The sequence below is a fragment of the Takifugu flavidus genome, chromosome 12 (genome assembly GCF_003711565.1).
Source record: "Takifugu flavidus isolate HTHZ2018 chromosome 12, ASM371156v2, whole genome shotgun sequence".
Classification (NCBI taxonomy): Eukaryota; Metazoa; Chordata; class Actinopteri; order Tetraodontiformes; family Tetraodontidae; genus Takifugu; species Takifugu flavidus.
In genome coordinates, this window is record NC_079531.1 from 140,001 (window position 1) to 154,501 (window position 14,501).

General features: G+C 47.9%; 1 protein-coding gene across 4 annotated transcripts in view; it reads right to left on the reverse strand.

The window, feature by feature from the left end:
- Positions 1 to 12,402, reverse strand: part of LOC130534442 (beta-arrestin-1-like) — a 24,006-nt gene extending 11,604 nt beyond the window's left edge. For 2 of the 4 annotated variants that reach the window (XM_057048517.1, XM_057048514.1), the window contains exons 1-9: positions 12,172 to 12,402; positions 8,796 to 8,826; positions 8,663 to 8,723; positions 8,516 to 8,560; positions 8,001 to 8,197; positions 7,709 to 7,768; positions 5,661 to 5,728; positions 5,461 to 5,611; positions 1 to 71 (exon numbers count right to left, since the gene is read on the reverse strand). The exon at positions 1 to 71 is cut by the window's left edge and continues 14 nt beyond it. In XM_057048517.1, coding sequence (XP_056904497.1) covers positions 1 to 71; positions 5,461 to 5,611; positions 5,661 to 5,728; positions 7,709 to 7,768; positions 8,001 to 8,197; positions 8,516 to 8,560; positions 8,663 to 8,723; positions 8,796 to 8,826; positions 12,172 to 12,380 — 893 coding nt within the window. In that variant the 5' untranslated portion in view covers positions 12,381 to 12,402. Of the gene's footprint in view, positions 72 to 5,460; positions 5,612 to 5,660; positions 5,729 to 7,708; positions 7,769 to 8,000; positions 8,198 to 8,515; positions 8,561 to 8,662; positions 8,724 to 8,795; positions 8,827 to 11,427; positions 11,570 to 12,171 lie in introns of those variants that run through there. The other 2 variants (XM_057048516.1, XM_057048518.1) reach the window with 2 other exon arrangements.
- Positions 12,403 to 14,501: the final 2,099 nt, after the last annotated feature.

Below are 14,501 nucleotides of genomic sequence, written 5' to 3' on the forward strand. Positions count from 1 at the left end.
TTCTTCACTGTCTTGTTGGTGTTGTTGGTCACGTGAACATTGACACTGATTGGCTCTCCATGGTAATAAGTCTAAAACACAGCACAATGCTTCCTGTGAACATGGTAACCATGGTAACCCAACACGCTGTTTAACTATCCTGCTTGACTATGTTGGTTCTCATCCCCCAGGTTATGTTAATCTGGGAATGTTGAATTCCAGTTGATCTCAACAGTAGACCTTTGCTAGACCTTCATGGATGATGGGATGGTTGTCGGGGTGTAGCCGGCAGCACCTGTGGACGGCCGTGCACCTGTGGACGGCTGCTGATGAAGGTGTGGACGCATCTTTCCTGGTCTTTATATGTGGGTTTCAGCCGGCGGTTGTCTCCCAGTGAACTACGGCTAGCACGCCGTTGTCTTCAGGTGGCTCCGCTAACATGTCTGACGTAGCGGTCACTATGGGCTCAACTGGACAGACTGGTGGAAAGAGCCTTAGAAGAACTCACTCAGTTTTATTTTTGACCTCATGGGTCTCATGAAATGCAGTAGGAGCTCGAACATCTTCTCTAGACAGGCGTGTGCCTTAAAAATCTGCTCTGGTCCATTTAATGTCACATAGAGGGTCTCTGATGAAGATGCCAACCTAACCCTAACCCTAACATCTCAAAGGAATGGTCGGCACCTAAATTACCAACAGGATTGTGAGAGAAAAGAACGTGAATACCCACTGTGTGTTTATGCCCATAGATTTGAGTTTTTGGGGGGGTTGTTATGAATTTGCAAAATTTCTTCAATTCCTAGTTTTGGCTGTTCTCATGAGGTCCTGAGTGTAGATTAATGGGGGGGGAGTTGCTTTTTTTTGATTTTGACATGAACCTTTACTATAATAACTAGCAAAAACCTAATGGGGTGTGAAGCCCTTCTGTACCCACTTTATCTCCTTCCCACTTCAAAGGATTTCCTTTCTGGAGCGTTATCTCTATTTGCTGATTGAAGACATTGATTGGTGGCCACTTCTGCTGTTATCGTTCATCCATGAGTGACAAAGCTCCTCCTGCCTAAAAGAGCTCAAACTGTCCCTGAAACCTGTGGCGAACTGGTCAACACCTGGTGTCTTCTACTGGAGTGCAGTAAGAGAAATGGCCCTGTTTCACGCCCATTTGCAAGCTTGGGGATACTATTATATATCAGATTATGATACTAACCCTAACCCTACTAACTACTAACCCTACTAACTACTAACCCTACTAACTAACCCTAACACATGTCATCTCAGGGCTCTCCCCACGCCTCTGGTCCACTCTCCTCTCTGCTTCCCCTCCTTTCCTACCCAAAATCCTTGAAAATACCCACCTTCCCATTACATCTTCACTCACCTCAGAACTCCCTCAGAACTCCCATGATAGCACTAAAACTGCCCTCCTGAAACTCACAAATGACCCCCTCACTGCAAGAAAACACTGTTATGCTGTTTCACATTAGCATTTATCAGACTGATAAATAAGAGAAGAGAAGCCCGTAAAGATTTCCCAGTGGAGAAGATTCCAGGATTGAAATCTATTTTGTTGGAGACACATTTGTTCAGTGGACACCAACGTGAGGCAAAAGCAGGAAACAATCAGCACCACATGGAAACGGGACACAGCAGGTCAGGGAGTGTTTCCGTACCTCTGAAATGAGACAGAAAAGTCGGTCTTACACCCACCTGAGGGTGGCCCGTGAGCCCTTAAAAACCCGGCAGGTATAATAAGTGAATCCACTGAGATAAAGCAGAGCTTCAGCTTCGGACCATATTGGCAAGTCATTTAAATCCATTGTTAAATGAGCACATATGGATCAATTCCACTGATTTTACACATTTCTTCACAGTATCAAACAGGATTAGCAATAACCATCTCACATCTGGGAAACGGGATCCAGGGCTGCCCCTGGCATGTCGAGACATTCCTGCCCCCCTGCAGGGATACAAGGAAAGGTGATCTGATGATCCAAGAGCGGCAGGAATTTGATCCCTGATCTACAAAGAACTGAGCGGCCAGATTGGAAAACAGCTTTCAGCGGTTCAGAGTAGCTACACAAGTAGCTGCACAGGGTTAGGGTTAGGGTAGGGTAGGGTAGGGTTAGGGTTAGGGTCAGGGTCAGGGGTTAGGGTAGGGTAGGGTTAGGGTTAGGGTAGGGTAGGGTAGGGTTAGGGTTAGGGTCAGGGTCAGGGTTAGGGTTAGGGTTAGGGTTAGGGTAGGGTAGGGTTAGGGTTAGGGTTAGGGTAGGGTTAGGGTAGGGTAGGGTTAGGGTTAGGGTAGGGTAGGGTAGGGTAGGGTTAAGGTCAGGGTCAGGGTCAGGGTTAGGGTAGGGTAGGGTTAAGGTCAGGGTCAGGGTCAGGGTTAGGGTAGGGTAGGGTAGGGTTAGGGTTAGGGTAGGGTAGGGTAGGGTTAGGGTCAGGGTCAGGGTTAGGGTCAGGGTAGGGTGAGGGTGAGGGTTAGGGTTAGAGTTAGGGTTAGAGGGTTAGGGTCAGGGTTAGGGTAGGGTAGGGTAGGGTAGGGTAGGGTTAGGGTCTGGGTTAGGGTAGGGTTAGGGTAGGGTTAGGGTCAGGGTTAGGTTAGGGTAGGGTAGGGTAGGGTTAGGGTCAGGGTAGGGTTAGGGTCAGGGTTAGGGTAGGGTTAGGGTTATGGTCAGGGTTAGGGTAGGGTTAGGTTAGGGTCAGGGTAGGGTAGGATTAGGGTTAGGGTCAGGGTTAGGGTTAGGGTTAGGGTAGGGTTTGGGTCAGGGTCAGGGTTAGGGTAGGGTAGGGTTAGAGTTGGGTTAGGGTTAGGGTTCAGGGTTTGGGATAAAACTTATTTTTGCACTGGCCTACTGATCCCTGAGCAGGGGAGTGCGGAGGGTGAGGGCCCCCCCGGGGGGGGAAAAGCAATATAAATAAAAATAAAAATAAAAATAAATTGAAAAAGCTCTACACCCTCAGCAGGGTCTTCGAGGGTACATGGGAGTTTGCCCAACCAGTCCACATGTGTTTTGTGGACTTGGAGAAAGCATTCGACCGTGTCCCCCGGGGGGTCCTGTGGGGGGTCCTCCGAGAGTATGGGGTGTCGGGCCCGCTGATACGGGCTGTCCGCTCCCTGTACGATCGGTGCCAGAGTTTGGTCCGAATTGCTGGCAGTAAGTCGAACTCGTTTCCGGTGAGGGTTGGCCTCCGCCAGGGCTGCCCTTTGTCACCGATTCTGTTCATAATTTTTATGGACAGAATTTCTAGGTGCAGTCATGGTGTTGAGGGGATCCGGTTTGGTGACCTCAGGATCGCGTCTCTGCTTTTTGCGGATGATGTGGTCCTGTTGGCTTCATCGGCCCGTGACCTCCAACTATCACTGGATCGGTTCGCCGCCGCCTGTGAAGCGGCTGGGATGAGAATCAGCACCTCCAAATCCGAGGCCATGGTTCTCAACCGGAAAAAGGTGGAGTGCCTTCTCCGGGTAAAGGAGGAGATCCTGCCCCAAGTGGAGGAGTTTAAGTACCTCGGGGTCTTGTTCACGAGTGAGGGAAGAATGGAGCGGGAGATCGACAGGCGGATCGGTGCGGCGTCCACAGTAATGCGGACTCTGCACCGGTCCGTAGTGGTGAAGAGAGAGCTGAGCCGAAAAGCGAAGCTCTCGATTTACCGGTCGATCTTCGTTCCTACCCTCACCTATGGTCATGAGCTTTGGGTAATGACCGAAAGAACAAGATCACGGGTACAAGCGGCTGAAATGAGCTTCCTCCGTAGGGTGGCTGGGCTCTCCCTTAGAGATAGGGTGAGAAGCTCTGCCATCCGGGAGGAGCTCGGAGTAGAGTCGCTGCTCCTCCGCGTTGAGAGGAGCCAGATGGGGTGGCTTGGGCATCTAGTCAGGATGCCCCCTGGACGCCTCCCTGGTGAGGTGTTCAGGGCATGTCCCTCCGGTAAGAGACCCCCGGGGAGACCCAGGACACGTTGGAGAGACTATGTCTCTCGACTGGCCTGGGAATGCCTGGGGATCCCTCCGGATGAGCTAGAGGAAGTAGCTGGGGAGAGGGAAGTCTGGGATTCTCTCCTTAGGCTGCTGCCCCCGCGACCCGACCCCGGATAAGCGGCAGAGAATGGATGGATGGATGGATAAATTGAAAAATAAAATAGAGAAAACGAAGTTATGTAATAAAAGCAGGGTAGAAAATAAATGGGTCGATCCATAGGTAGATAAGAGACTGGTTCAGTTTGTAAGAATGTTAAGTTGTCTAAATTGGCTGATTGGGAGAGATAGGTTCTATGGGTGTTCATTGAGGCCATGTGGTGTCTTTGTGCCTAATCTGTTGATCCATATGCGTTCCGCTCTTCTCCTCTGTCCCACTGTCCAGCTGTTATTGGTTTCCAGCCCCGAGATGATAAGGTGGCTGACTGGGTGCTCTTGGAAGTGGCGGACAAGGGTGGTGCCAAGTCGACTTCCTGCTATATTGTAAAGGTGCTGTGTTAGACGGGTATGTATGGAATTTTGTGTTTCACCTATATAATGTTTATTGCAGAGGGTGCATGTGATGATGTAGACTACGTTGGTGGAATGGATGGAAGTGAGGCCTAGTGTGGGGAACCCTGTACCAGTGTATGTGTTTTGAATGAATTTTCTGTCTCGATAGTGTTGGCTATGTCTGGGTCGGGGTGCGATGAATTGGTCCGGGAATTTGGATGTGGTGAGTATGGAATGGAGGTTTCTGTTTTTTCTGTGTGCTAGGATAATCTTGTGGTTATAGAAGGCCGGATGTTGGTGTAGTATGGTTGAAAAGTTTTGTTTAATGGTGTACTGTAAGGTTGTGGTTCTATGTGAAAAAGTAGAAATGAATGGTATGATTTGTGATTTTTGTGGGAAGGCTGGGGTCTGTGGGTCCGGGACTCCCCCTGAATTGTCCTCTATGTTTGTAAGTGGGTAGGGGTTAGGGTAGGAGGGGGGTTGGGGTTGGGGTTGGGGTTAGGGTTAGGGTTGGGTAGGGTTTGGGTCAGGGTCAGGGTTAGGGTAGGGGTAGGGTTAGAGTTAGGGTTAGGGTTAGAGGGTTAGGGTCAGGGTTAGGGTAGGGTTAGGTTTAGAATTAGGGTTAGAGGGTTAGGGTCAGGGTTAGGGTTAGGGTTAGGGTAAGGGTAGGGTTAGGGTCAGGGTTAGGGTCAGGGTTACCCTAACCCTAACCCGAGCTGCCTTATTGATGCAACAAGACACAAAATATCTTCGCCTTTCACGTTCACAGGGGACAGACACAAAGAGGACTTGGATATCGTTGTCTTCAAGTTTGATTCATCCTTTTTTGGGAGGAGGAACATTACCTGTGAACGAGCGTGTTTTAATCAACAGCAGAAGAGGCCCAGTGAAAAGCTACAGGGTTTTTCTGTGAGTCCACTTTAAAGAGCTGCTGTAAGTCTCATTTTGGTTTGGATGACAGTCGACTTTTCTTCGTGAGCACAATGTTACACTTAGCAACTTCAGCTCCTCACCTCTTTGTCCAGAGAGGCTTCCAGGTGCAGCAGTTTGTCCGACATCAGGAACTGTCTGGTTGTTTCTGCCGTTGGCTGAGGGCCTGGTTTCTCAGGAGCAAACTGAACCTTCCGGATCACCAGTCGCACCGAGTTCCTGCAACAGGAAATGCTGTGCACATCAGGACGTGTGTGTGTTGTAACGGAGTTTGAAGGTTTACCTTTTGTGGATTTTCTCTTCAAGATTTTCTGCACAGAATGCTTTAACCTCGAAATCGACTCCGCAGGCCTGAACACAACAACAAAAAGGGTTAGGGTTAGGGTTAGGGTTTGGGTTAGAGGGTTAGGGTTATAGGGTTAGGGTTAGGGTTAGGGTTAGAGGGTTAGGGTTAGGGTTAGGGTTTGGGTAGGGGTTAGGGTTATAGGGTTATAGGGTTAGGGTTTGGGTTGAGGTTTAGGGTTAGGGTTAGGGTTTGGGTTAGAGGGTTAGGGTTATAGGGTTTCTAGGGTTAAGGGTTTGGGTTAGAGGGTTAGGGTTAGGGTTTAGTTTAGGGTAGGGTAGGGGTAGGGTAGGGTCAGGGTCAGGGTCAGGGTTAGGTAGGGTAGGGTTAGGGTAAGGGTCAGGGTCAGGGTCAGGGTTACGGTTAGAGGGTTAGGGTTAGAGTTAGAGGGTTAGGGTTAGAGGGTTAGGTTAGGGTTAGAGGGTTAGGGTTAGAGGGTTAGGGTTAGGGTTAGGGTGGGTAGGGTTAGTTAGGGTTAGGGTTAGGGTTAGGGTTAGGGTCAGGGTTAGGGTAGGGTAGGGTTAGGGTTAGGGTTAGGGTTAGGTCAGGGTTAGGGTAGGGTAGGGTAGGGTTAGGGTTAGGGTTAGGGTCAGGGTTAGGGTAGGGTTAGGGTTAGGGTTAGGGTCAGGGTTAGGGTGAGAGAAAATCACTTCTCCTGACTTAAAGGTGGTGTTTGCAGTTGCCTCACTTGACTAATCAGCAAGCTGGAGAATTCTACCAGCACATACAAGACGCCGAGCCCATTTTATCGAAGACGTTGGTGATGCTGTGCGTCAACGTTGGTCGTTGTACCGGAAGGTCAGAAAATGGCGAATGAGCCGCCTCATGTACTTATTGTGGTACCTTCAGCTTATAGGATCACTGTACTCCAGGTACAAGTGCACGCGCTTTGTAATGCGCACATGAGCACGAGCCTGTTGAACACGTGCATGAGCACGAGCCTGTTGAACACGTGCATGAGCACGAGCCTGTTAAACGCACACAAGAGCACAAGCCTGTTGAACGTTGAAGTATTGATCTAAAGTCCAGGTTTTACAGTGGCCAGTGCCCAACGGCAGCCTCCTTCTCCAGTAAAGGGTGTCAGCTCTGCACACCGCACTGTTCTGGTACGTGGTTCTGGCACGTGGTTCTGGTGTGTGTCGCCACAGTAATGCTGGAACAGGCTGATTTGGTCTCATTGCGGCGTTTGTTAGAGACATAAAACGGGGCCAGACAGGGTGAATCTTGAAGGGGTACCTTAGCCAGAGCGAGAACAGCTGCTCCAAGGAGCAACCCTGGCGAGCTAGGGTGGGGTTAGGGGTCATCTGTTGAATCTGATTATGCTTCGTGTGTGATGGTCTGTGCCTACGTTAAGTAGAATTAAGCTAACCCAACCCAGTTGAATCTTATCTATCCATGAGAAAATTAGCAACTTCAGTCTTCAGATTCTTCTCCTCCTTTAAGCTGTCTCCATTTTTTAAAACATCTCGTAGCTCACCGATAGTTTTCCCGACTTTCCTGCCAACGCCCACGTCTTCTCTCATTGGCTGCAGTTCTTTTTGGGATCCTTAGAACTAACCTGCTCCAAATTCCCTCTCAGTCCAAAGTAAACGGTAATTTAGCTCAATAAGGACCCATTTCAGCCGCTGGAGGATCTGATCGGCTTTTCTCATTGCTCACTCTCAGCGTGTTTTCTGACCGTTTTTTTAAAATTATAAATCTTTTATTGTTTTTTTCAAATATTTCGGAATTAAAAAATAATGAACGGAGGTTTTTGATAAATTGTGCGTGCTCCAGTTTATTGACTGACTTTTCTTTTAATTTCCCACTGAACCCAGAGGTTCCATTAATTATTTTCTAATAATAAATGTTGGGTGACGCGTGGCAGCTGAGCTCAGCCTCTGAATCCTCCTGTCAGGCCCGACACACGTCTGACAGCTCGCCCTGTCTCACTGCCCTGATGCGACGGGTTCGACTCCCGTAGAGAAGAGAAAAGAGCCCATGCTAACCTTGCCGGTGTCCTCTGGGCCTGGCTGCAGCGTGACGGAACAGGGCAGGTTCAGGGGAATCTGACAAGACATGGAGCAGGAAGACTCGAGTACATTGATCTCCGACAGCGCCATCAACACCTCCACCTTCTGAAATGTTTCTAAAGGTTCAAAAGAATGAAAGTTCTCCAAAGTCCTGTAAAGTGATCCAGGTTCTGCTCGAACTGACACTTGCACCAATTTACATCAGAAATGACCCTTTTCAGATTTCTGGTGCCTGAATGAGGCCCTGGGCCAGTGAGAGGCTCGGTACCTGGAAGGTGAACGGGTGCGCGTGTTCTCCCAGCTTCTTCATCAAGCGTTCCTGGAGAAGCGTCAGACGGGTTTCCTGTTCCGCTGAAGGCGGGAACACTTGGCTGTTCGCCACAAATAGGTCTTTTCGAAACGTCAAGCCGAGAACGTCCAGATCTTCTCGACCATAACGGAACGCACAGGTCAAGGTGACAAACACTGGAGGCAGAACACAGATATCTGAGTCTGGTTCTGGTCTGGGTGCCGGGTCCGTTAATAAGCAGTTACTGTCTAGACCAGTGGTCACCAGCCGGCCACTGAAATCAGAGTCAGTCCGACTTTTCATCTGCTCTAAAATAAATCTGAAAAAACGGATCAAGATTTTTGCAACAACATTTTTTTGAATCAACTGTGTTTTTAAAATCAATAGAATTCCTTTGATTCATCTATAAATCTGTGGTTCTGTGTCGTGACAGAATGAAAACGTCCTGCTGATGAGGAACACACAATCACAACGGTCCAACCACAACGTCTCACCTTTCCTGGCTTTCAGGTATTCCGGCTCGATCAATATGACGCCATCTGCAAAATATTCAAGTGTTGCTCACCTGAGAAAATCTGCTGAGCAACATTTCAGGCTTCAGAGCCACTGAAAACAGGAACTTTTATCAAGACTGGTCTCACCGACAGGCTCCACCTGATCCACCTGGTCCATGAAGTCTCTCTTCCCCAGGTAGACGGTGAGCTGATGGAAGAGACACAACAGCCACTCAGATGCTAACCCTAACAGGTGGGATGCCACAGGTGTAACACTCACCTTTCCATTGGGACTAGCTTTTTTAAAGACTCTGAAATAGAAAAACACACAGAGTTTGAGATCATGTGACTCCAACCTGCCTCAGGTGGCCGTTCGTGTTCTGGCCCGCCGTCATCAGCTTCAGCTGCAGGTGCTTCTCATCATTTCCTCCCTCTTCCCTCGTTAATGTGGTCATAAATTGGACTCCATTAGCATCAGGATGCTGTTTTAGCAGAAACTGCCGAGGCTCCTGGGAGCTTGCTCAGCATGTGACTGTCTGCTCATCATCGTCATCGTCATCATCATCGTCATCATCATCATCCATAAACTTCATCCAATCAGCTGCCAGAAACACAGCAGCAACAGATCCGGCAGAAATCAGCAGGAAACTCGGCACAAACAGCACCTGAGTCCTGACCACCGTCACTAATTAACCTCTTCATGACTGATTATAAAATGCAGAATTAAACACGACAGCAGAGGGAAACCATGGAGACGTATCAGGTTTCCTCAGTGGTTCAGCAGGAGGCTGTCAGACCACTTTAGACTCATCAGGACAGGAACAGGAAGTGATTAAAGATTCATCCCCAGAAGAGCCAACGAACATTTAGTGGGAAGAAAAGCAAACGTGATGGCGAGAGAAGCGAGAAGGACGGAGGGAAAAAGTTTTAAAACTATAAAATATGAAGATCAACAGTTGCACTTTTGGATCTTTTCTTCTTTTGTGGTGTTTCAGTTCACACCATTTCCTGGGAGAGTTTTAGTTCAGTTGGTTAGTAGACTGTTGGTTAGCAGGCTGTTGGTTATCAGACTGGTGGTTAGTAGACTGTTGGTTAGCAGGCTGTTGGTTATCAGACTGGTGGTTAGTAGACTCTTGGTTAGCAGGCTGTTGGTTATCAGACTGGTGGTTAGTAGACTGTTGGTTAGCAGGCTGTTGGTTATCAGACTGGTGGTTAGTAGACTGTTGGTTAGCAGGCTGTTGGTTATCAGACTGGTGGTTAGTAGACTCTTGGTTAGCAGGCCGTTGGTTATCAGACTGGTGGTTAGTAGACTCTTGGTTACAGCAGACTGCACTTGTTACTCTAACCAGCAGCTGATTTCAATTATTTCCACTGGTCTGTCGGCAGAGTTCTGTCCTCACAGAAGGGTTCGTCCAACTGATCAGGACAATCTGGCTGATCAATAATCAATCAGGTGCTTAGCTGATGAGTCCTCCTGTCACGTCTGTCTGTGTTGGAGCGTTGGTACGTGGAAATGTGCCGGTAAACACCTGTGAAGGTAAACACAGCCTCACCGACTGATGAGGAGCCGCCACACCGAGCTCCACATCTGTTAATTGAGCTTAGTGCTAGTTAGTGAAGCTGTCTCTAGTTAGAGAAGCTGTCTCTAGTTAGTGAAGCTGTCTCTAGTCAGGAAAGCTGTCTCCAGTCAGTGAAGCTGTCTCTAGTCAGTGAAGCTGTTTCTAGTTAGTGAAGCTATCTCTAGTCAGTGAAGCTGTCTCTAGTTAGTGAAGCTGTCTCTAGTTAGAGAAGCTGTCTGTAGTCAGTGAAGCTATCTCTAGTCAGTGAAGCTATCTCTAGTCAGTGAAGCTATCTCTAGTTAGTGAAGCTGTCTCTAGTTAGAGAAGCTGTCTCTAGTTAGTGAAGCTGTCTCTAGTTAGTGAAGCTGTCTCTAGTTAGAGAAGCTGTCTGTAGTCAGTGAAGCTATCTCTAGTTAGTGAAGCTGTCTCTAGTTAGAGAAGCTGTCTCTAGTCAGTGAAGCTATCTCTGGTTAGTGAAGCTGTCTCTAGTTAGAGAAGCTGTCTCTAGTCAGTGAAGCTGTCTCTAGTTAGTGAAGCTGTCTCTAGTTAGAGAAGCTGTCTCTAGTCAGTGAAGCTATCTCTAGTTAGAGAAGCTATCTCTAGTAGTGAAGCTATCTCTAGTCAGTGAAGCTATCTCTAGTTAGTGAAGCTGTCTCTAGTTAGAGAAGTTATTTCTAGTCAGCGAAGCTGTCTCTAGTCAGTGAAGCTATCTCTAGTTAGTGAAGCTGTCTCTAGTTAGAGAAGCTATTCTAGTCAGTGAAGCTATCTCTAGTCAGTGAAGCTGTCTCTAGTTAGTGAAGCTATCTCTAGTCAGTGAAGCTGTCTCTAGTTAGAGAAGCTGTCTCTAGTCAGTGAAGCTATCTCTAGTCAGTGAAGCTGTCTCTAGTTAGAGAAGCTGTCTCTAGTCAGTGAAGCTATCTCTAGTTAGAGAAGCTATCTCTAGTTAGTGAAGCTATCTCTAGTCAGTGAAGCTATCTCTAGTTAGTGAAGCTGTCTCTAGTTAGAGAAGTTATTTCTAGTCAGCGAAGCTGTCTCTAGTTAGTGAAGCTATCTCTAGTCAGTAAAGCTGTCTCTAGTTAGAGAAGTTATTTCTAGTCAGCGAAGCTGTCTCTAGTCAGTGAAGCTATCTCTAGTTAGAGAAGCTATTTCTAGTCAGTGAAGCTATCTCTAGTTAGTGAAGCTATCTCTCGTCAGTGAAGCTGTCTCTAGTTAGTGAAGCTGTCTCTAGTTAGTGAAGCTATCTCTAGTCAGTGAAGCTATCTCTAGTTAGTGAAGCTATCTCTAGTTAGTGAAGCTGTCTCTAGTTAGTGAAGCTATTTCTAGTCAGTCATCGTGGTTCCTGATTCCTGGTACCTGGTCTGTGGTTCTGGGGGAACTGGTCCACTGTTCACAGAGCAGTTGTGTCAGGATCCAACAAGTCTTGTGGATCATCTTGATGTTTCTTTGATGATAGACTGATAGATCCTCCTCAGTTGGTTCCTCGTCTGTTGTTGAAGGTCTCTGAATGGGGGCAGGATGGGTTCATTCTTCAGCCTGTTTCAGCTTGTCAGACGGGTCTATTTCAGTGACTCTTCAACCAGCAGGCCAGTTGCTGGGTCTGAATGAGACCATTAGTGGGTCTGAATGAGACCAGTAGCTGGGTCTGAATGAGACCAGTAGCTGGGTCTGAATGAGACCAGTTGCTGGGTCTGAATGAGACCATTAGTGGGTCTGAATGAGACCAGTAGTGGGTCTGAATGAGACCATTAGTGGGTCTGAATGAGACCATGAGTGGGTCTGAATGAGACCATGAGTGGGTCTGAATGAGACCAGTAGTGGGTCTAAATGAGACGAGTAGTGGGTCTGAATGAGACCAGTAGTGGGTCTGAATGAGACCAGTATGAATGGATGAGAATATTTCTTCATAAATAAACTCAACATTTAAAAACTGCATCTGTTTCTGGAATATCACAATAATAATACACAATAATAACACAACATGCCAAGACCACCATATGAAGCCGATCCAGATCCACAGAGAGGATCAGCAGATCTACTGGACCAGATTCTCAGCAGTGAAAGACATAAAAACGCTGTTGGAATAAACAGACTCACTACCTGGTTGCTTTATCCACCATGGCGTTGATGATGAGGAGCTGAACACAGCTGGACAGAGAGATGATGATAAAGAGGATGGAGGATGAGCGATGCTGTTGCCGTGGAAACAAAAAAGAGCTCTCTCTCAGGAAGTGGTCATCAGACTGTTGCGATTTTAAGCAGGAAGTAAATAACAGAAGGCTCCATCTCAGCTGGGACTGAACAACCATTCAAGCCCCCCGCCCCGCCCACTGTCGCCCCGCCCCCCGATGTGACCCCGCCCCTTCCCGATGTGACCCCGCCCCTCCCCCAGCTCCCTGCCTCCACACCAGTTAAATGCTGCAGGACTCACAGGACTGGTGGCTTCTCTAACTTTCTGACAGCAGATGAATGTTTTTGGGATCGTTTCAGCTTTTCCTTCATTAGCAACACGTCTGAATATCAAAAATCAAGTTGTCACCTTCACAATTTCTACATTTGACATGAAAAACCATCTCCACACATTGTAATTCTGTATTTATTAGTCACAAACATTTTAAAGAAGAAAATCTGACGCTGATGTAAAACAAGTGGCGCATATATTTAAAAAATGACTCAAGACATTTGAAAAATAAATTAAAATCCAGAAGGAAAAACCGTGTGTAGGATATCATGACTGCTTTTTAATGAGTTTTGAAACATTCAAACCATGTATGAGCGCAGCTCTGACAGGCTGAAAGACCCTAATAAAATCCCAAATCTTTTGATTGATCTATTAAACATAACTCTATTAAACGTGAAGGCAGCGACGCCACGCAGGCTGAAGAAACTTCTGCTAACAAAAAGCTAAAATCAGCAGGCACAAGAAGCTAACCTGAACTCAGCAACACGACTCGGTCAACTCAAAGGTGACATACACTCACCCACCCACCACTTTATCAGGTACTTTCTTAGGTACCTTTTTGGGTCCACCTTGCTGGTAAAAGGTTGGACCCACTCCCTGCAGAACTAGCTTGTGTTGGGAACATTCCTCAGAAATATTAGCATCACTCAGTTTCTGCAGATTTGTCAGCTGCACATCTATGATGCGAATCGTGCATTCCACCACGTCCCAAATTGCTCTATTGGGTTGAGATCTTGTGACTGGAACTCACTTTCATGTTGCAAAAAGCCAGTTTGAGATGATATGTGCATTGTGACAGGGAGAAGTAGCCATCAGAAGACGGATACACTGTGGACCTAAAGGGATGAACATGCATAATATACACCCCACCATTGGACCAGCACCAGCCCGGGCCAGCCATACGAGAGGAGCAGGAGAACCCTAACCCTTTCCACCAAACCTTCTGAATGTCACAGACTTGTTTTTCAGTCTTCTATCGTCCAAGTTTGGTGACTCAAACTGTGGCCTCAGTTATTATAATGAGAGTCACTTAAAACCCGTCTGAGGCTCGGCTTGAACTTCAGCAAATGGTCCTGAACACATCTGCAGCCATGTCATCGGCTGATCGGGTATTTGTGTTAACGAGCCAGTCAACATATTAAAGACCTCGTAACGTGGCCAGCGAGGGAACGTTCCACCCAGATTAGCTGCAGTAGCTTTAACTCGTGTGTTCACCACAACTCTTTTCATAGATGAGTCTTTGAAGATTTCAATATTAAACTAAAAAAAGGTCCTTTTGACCTTGTAACGATGTCAGTTGCCTTTTTTCTGTGGTGCGTTCACACCTCTCACGGCCTCAGGCGATCACCTGATCCCCGTCACTCGTCCAGTTCAAATTAATCTCAGCTTTCATCCTGAAGCAACACCATCAGAAAAGCGTTATTTTTATCCGGCTGGTCCAACGCAGCAGGAGTGTTCAGACGTCACTCCACAGCACAGCCGTCCGACCCTTATCCACACTGACAACATACTTCCCAGATGGAGACCAGGACACAGCGCTGATAGCTGAGCTCGTACTCGGTCCTGGACTCACAACTAGAACTCCTGATGAAGATCAACCTCTCAGATCTCCTCTCAGGCCTCCAGGGGCCTCCAGAGGCCTTCAGGGGCCTCCAAGGGCCTCCAGGGGCCTCCAGGAGCCTCTAGGGGCCTCCAGAGGCCTCCAGGGGCCTCCAGGGGTTTTGGGAGTGGCAGTTGAGCAACATTGGGATCTCACCAAGGGACTCCTTCCAATATCCTCGGATAACCCTAACCCCCTGACCCTCTAACCCTGACCCCCTAACCCTGACCCTCTACCCTGACCCTCTACCCTGACCCTCTACCCTAACCCTCTACCCTGACCCTCTACCCTGACCCTCTAACCCTGACCCTCTAACCCTGACCCTGACCCTCTAACCCTGACCCTCTAACCCTGACCCTCTACCTGACC